This window comes from Aythya marila (assembly GCF_965140915.1).
Source record: "Aythya marila genome assembly, chromosome: 1".
NCBI classification, from domain to species: Eukaryota; Metazoa; Chordata; class Aves; order Anseriformes; family Anatidae; genus Aythya; species Aythya marila.
Genome location: NC_139042.1, coordinates 132973322 through 132979321, shown reverse-complemented (window position 1 = coordinate 132979321; position 6000 = coordinate 132973322). Strand labels below are relative to the sequence as shown.

The 6000-nt window shown below is 39.2% G+C and overlaps 1 protein-coding gene across 1 annotated transcript in view; it reads left to right on the top strand.

The window, feature by feature from the left end:
• Positions 1–271: 271 nt before the first annotated feature.
• EFCAB6 (EF-hand calcium binding domain 6) overlaps positions 272–6000 on the top strand; it is a gene marked incomplete at both ends in the record, with an annotated part of 128582 nt that continues 122853 nt past the window's right edge. Inside the window, 4 exon segments of the mRNA XM_082751721.1 lie at positions 272–346; positions 349–390; positions 392–499; positions 1620–1702. Coding sequence (XP_082607847.1) covers positions 272–346; positions 349–390; positions 392–499; positions 1620–1702 — 308 coding nt within the window.

Genomic DNA, 6000 nt, shown 5'->3' with positions numbered 1-6000 from the left:
AGAATATGATGATTTTATAATAGAAATGTCCAGAAACATTTTTATTCTGTTGGAAAACAAACAAAACCAGAAGACTGTACTTTCAGGGATGAAAGATCTCTTAGTAAGCCATTACAATTGTGTTTGTTTATTTACTGCCTTCAGATAAGTGGACAAGCAGCAGCTGATTTGCTTATGTATCTGCAAATAAACTGATTGTGTTGAATTCTCAGAAAAAGGTGTGACTTTGCCAGGCTTAGGAGAATATGATTACCTAATATATTTTACAGCTATGTCTGTGAGTTCTGTCCCAGATCCTACATTATTCTCCTGGGACTTTGGGCAGATCTTACTTCAAAAGACGTGCAAGAAGACGTAAAAGAAGATGAAGTGAAAAAAACCATTTTAAATGCTTGATGTTGCTCAGACCCTAACAGTCAGAAAGGATGAATTCAGGAGTGTGATTGAAATCTTTCTAATCTGTCTAACAGAAGCGCAATTTGATGCTGAGCTGGCAGAGGTATGCTAAGTCATTGCTGTTTATAATAATTTAGGGACACTTCCTACTTCTTAGGTGCAAAATTTCCCTATGTTTCAATGGGAGCAGATTCAAGACAAATATTATTTAAAAGATGTTAGATATGGTTGAAATCTTATATGAGTAGCTGAAGTGAAAGTAATAGAGAACTTGCAAAAGTAATATGAACTAAATTCTAAAATTTTGTTCTTTATTTGTGGCTTGTCACTCTAGTTGAAAAAGTTGCCATTTACTACCAGATTTTGCAATTAAAAACAAGGACACTACTCAAAGCTTAGTCACAAACATGCAGTGTTATGAGTGTGCATAGATTAAGTTGTGAACTCCGAGATGTACCAGCTGCTTTTTGTCTCAATGGTGGTGGGGGGAGGGGTTCTCAGCACACTTCTCACACTTGTGAATTTATAAGCCATAGGCAGAGGTAGGACTTGAAGGAGTGTTGGGCATTTATATGGTAATGTAACTGACACATTGAAAAATGGGGAGGATTCTCATGCACAATCTGCACCAGTGTTATTGCACACCTACATTTTTGTATTGAAAATGTAGGAAACTGTAATCTTCCCCACCCCCAGTCTGTCTCCTTTGTTTTTTGTAGTTTAAAATGTAAACATAACAGCTCACCTCACCCACATTAAACCAATCAGTCTGTAAAAGGCTAAGCACATTTCGGCTAAGCTTGATGTTAAATTCTTTGATGATATAGTCCCTAAAAAGCCATTAGGATGACATATGCACCTGAAACACTTTAAATACTATTTTGGATCAAGAGAAGGTGCTGATGAGAATGAATATGCTTTCATATACGCACATGGAAGATAAGAGCTAGAGACTTGAGAAATCTCTATTTCATACTATGAAAAAACTTGCGGACTTTCATGTTGGGGGGAGAGGGTTACCAAGCTCTGCTTAATTGTAGACAACTTGCTGAGAAGCAGTCATGCAAAATATACAGAACAAAAGCACAATTATAAGATACTTATTTTTCTTAAGGAAAAGAATAAATTAGTAATGCAAATGAAGTATTTAAAAATATCTGGTATCACTATAGCACTTACTCATGTATTTATGCATGTACTGATCTATGTATTTTGAAATATAGATTCCAAGTATTGGCAAAGTTACTGTGCCCTATCTTGACTTCCTGTTCACTAAAGTTGCAGAAAGTTGCAGCGTGCTAAAAAGGTAAGTGTTCCATATTATGCAGTCAAATTGCTCCTGACTTCTAGTCACAAATCACTTGTGAGTTTTCTAGCTCTCAAAGCAGGGTCTAGCTGCTGATGTGAGCATCTAGTAAGGTAGACATACAATTAGTTCTTTTCTAGAAATGTTTTTCTTGTATATGTAATTGCCATAGTTGCCATAGGAATGTTGACTAATTGCTAAAGGGAAAGGAATGGTCTTCTAAGCCACTGATCTGCTACTGGGAAAATATGAGTCTTTGGCACTAATCAGCCTGTTAACTAAATTAACATTGTAAATTATTGTGTATTAAAGAAATCATAGTCAATGCAGTTTCATAAGGATTCAAAAATGAAAGGTAGATCCATATTCTACATAAAAATAATAATAAAAATATTATAAAAAAGAAAGGTGCTCTCACAGCAGCTTTATTAGTGGAGCACTAATGTTTTTTCACCACCACCCCTTGCTACTCCCCCCCAGTGAAATATAAAGAATGTAATTTTGAAAAGGGATCTGCAAGGAAATTGTTCTTCCTCCAAAAAAATTTTTGTAAATTCCAGTCCAACTTTATTCCCAGCAAGTGCAAAGCTAAGAAAACTCTCAGACAAAGAAAGAATGAAGGCGTGTAATACCAGGGATACAAAAATAGGATTAAGACTTTGAAAGGAGGCAGGAGGAAGAAGAGGAGCAGCAAAAGAAAAGTAGAAAAAAAAGGAGGGACTTTTTCCTAGAGAGACAGAGGAGCTTAAAAATCCTAATTAATTAGTGAAAACTAATTAAAATACAAATGTGGGGTCTTTTCTGGAATAAAAGTTTAATCTTTTCTTTATTACATGGGACATAGTAAATTGGTAAATCTTCTTATACACTTAGGGTTGGATTTTCCTCTAACATTCAAGGAGAATAAGATGTTACTCTTGATTTCCTTTTAAACTCACTAACATTTGGAACAGATCATTAAAGATTTGTTTTTTGGCCACCTAGAGATCTTTTCTGAAACTGTGTGCAGTGTAGAGAAGTAAACATAACGGTAGGATTGTGAAAGCTATCAGAAACATATCTATACTTCCACCACTGGAGGGCAGTACAGGTGCTGTTTTCCAGAAGTTATGATGGGATGAATTATGAGATACTTACTTTTCCTGTTTAAAACTCGAGCAATTCCACTGAATTCAGAGGCTGAAAATATGGCAAAAGTTAGCTTTCAGGACTCCATGCCACAAAACCAGATATGAATAACATTGTGCAAAGCTTTTCAGAACCAGTTACTTAAGGCTGAAACCGAAGACAAATATGCAGAGATTAGAATTTTGCACATGTAGAGCCAGCTGTAGAAAGTAGACTTGGCTGGCCTGTTGCAAGTCAATGGGATGAGGAAATGGAATTAAAGCAAAGTAATACATCTTTTTATTATTATTATTATTTATTTATTTTCAAAAAGATTTTTTCAAATTTTCAAAGTTACTGGTGACCAACAGGTACAAATAGATTTCATTTGTGCTTGGAGAGAAGGGGAGGAGGCATGTTTATAGTTCTGAGGGACACTTGATGAGAGAGAATTAGCACTATAAGTAGAAGGGAGAACTAGCACTATAGCTTTCTTGACCTTGGGACTCTTGTATCATTCCAAGGGCCAAATACAGCAGCATATACATATAGATATATCCTTGAACAAAAAATATTCTACACTAAGTCATCACACTGGTAGAAGAGGGACAGCTGCCACATCTCTGTTCTGCTCAGGGATCCAAAGTAGTGATTTTGTTTACGAGCAGTGCAAAGTTGTGAGGAACAGCTAGAACGAAGGTAGGATCAAGCCACTTTCTTGCATTTGTAGTTCTTTGCATGCCAAGCCAAAGCTCCCCCATTCGTGTCCCTACAGTGGTCTTCAACAGTACTATTGTGGTTCATGTTCATCTATACTTTTTCTGTGTTTTCAGATCAAACAGCCAAGGTTGCCAGACAACGACATTAAGGCAGCTGGAATTACTGCTCAAGGAGAAAGTATGTTGACCAGGGTGATAGCACAAACCACGTGCTGGTATCGTAGGTCACTTCAGATAATAAGTAGATGGTGCTCTTGATCTATTGCTATCAATTTAGTAATGTGCATAAATGGATGTTGCCCTGTTGTTGCATTATGAAGATCTTGTCATATAGGTACGCTTAAAGTGTTGTTTTTGTTATTATCATGCTAAAGTACGAAGTGTTTTAAGTCTCCTCTCTCTAATCTATGCTATGAATCCCTTTTTAGCATAGTCCTACTGTGATTCTATTTCTTCATTACTAGATGCTTGTGGCTTGAGTAACAATGCTTGTTTTATATAAGAAACTGGATCATTTAGCTCTTTGCAAGGCTGGTATAAAACATTCAGTCACATCACAAGCATAGTATTTTAACCATTTTGTACTCTTAAAATTATTCATCCACCTGAAAGCTCAGGCTACTTAAAACTCAGACAGGGTTGAACAGCATCAAAATACTTTTTCTAATTGGGGAAGATGTGGTGGTGTGACTATGGGAAACCTAGACTTATTTATTTCACAAACTGAGTCACAAAAACCTGTCCATCAGTGTCATGATCTTATTATATTTGGACATTTTCAAATTAACCTGTAACCTGATGTCACATACCATGTCTGACTGAGAGAGGGAGTTAGGAGAATCTTAGCAAATAGAGATAGAGCGCTGACGGTATCAAACTAGTGGATGCTACTTAGTGTCTTTGCCAACTAGTGTGCATTCTGCAAATTAATTAAAGCAAGAAGCCTTGGGCCCCTTACCAAGGTTAGTCTCTTGATAAGAGTGTGAGCCTATCTTAAGAAACTGTCAGAAACTGGTCCTACGGATGGACAAGAGCCAAGAAGCAACTGAGTCTGCGCAAAAACAAGAGGTCAACTAGCGGTGACGAGGAAGAGTCACCAACCTTCATCCCCACGACCACCAGCAACCACCACCAGGAGACAATGTGCAACTGCAGAGGGGAGGAGCTTATGGAAATGACTTCTTGAACTAATTTTAATATGAAGTGGGGATAGGTTATGCCTATGTATAGGCACATCCACCACCAGGAGACACTGCACAAGCGCAGATGGGAGGATCTTATGGAAATGACTTCTTGAACTACTTTTAATATGAAGCTGGGACAGGTTACCATAGAATCATAGAATATCCAGAGTTGGAAGGGACCCATAAGGATTATCAAGTCCAACTCCTGGCACCGCAGAGGTCTGCCCAGAAGTTTAGACCATGTGATTAAGTGCACAGTCCAATCACTTTTTAAATTCAGACAGGCTTGGTGCAGTGACTTCATTCCTGGGGAGCCTGTTCCAGTGTGCAACCACCCTTTCAGTGAAGAACCGCTTCCTGATGTCCAGCCTAAACTTCCCCTGCCTCAGCTTAACACCATTCCCACAGGTCCTATCGCTGGTGTTTACAGAGAATAGGTCACCTGCCTCTCCACTCCCCCTCACGAGGAAGTTGTAGACCACGATGAGGTCCCCCCTCAGCCTCCTCTTCTCCAGATTGAACAGGCCCAGTCTCATTGCCCAGTCTGTACGTACAGCCAGGGTTGCCCCGTCCCAGGTGCAGGACCCAGCACTTGTCTTTGTTAAACTTAACGTAGTTGGTAATCACCCAGCTCTCCAATCTGTCCAGATCTCTCTGCAAGGCCTTTCCACCCTCATCAGAGTCCAGAACTCCTCAAAGTTTGGTGTTGTCAGCAAATTTGCTCAAAACACCTTCTACTCCTACATCCAAATCATTTATAAAGACATTGAAGAGGACTGGCCCTAAAATGAAGCCTTGAGGGACCCCACTAGTGACCATCCACCAGCCAGATGCGGCCCCATTAACCACAACCCTTTGAGCCCTGCCCATCAGCCAATTGCTCACCCACCGTATGATGTTTTTGTTAAATTGTATGCTGGACATTTTGTCCAGTAGGATCCTATTCCCAATAGGATCCGTGTGAAAAGCCTTGCTGAAGTCCAAAAAGATCACATCAGCTGGTTTCCCTTGGTCAACTAGATGGGTGATCTTATCATAAAAGGAAATCAAATTTGTTAGGCAGGACCTGCCCCTCATGAACTCATGTTGGCTGGTACCAATGACTGCATTGTCCCCCAGGTGCACATCAGTAACTTCAAGAATCATCTTCTCCATAATTTTACCAGGCACTGACATGAGACTGACAGGCCTGTAATTGCTAGGGTCTTCTTTCTTACCCTTCTTGAAAATTGGGACATTTGCCAGCTTCTGGTCTACTGGGACCTCTCCAGATTCCCAAGATTGTTGA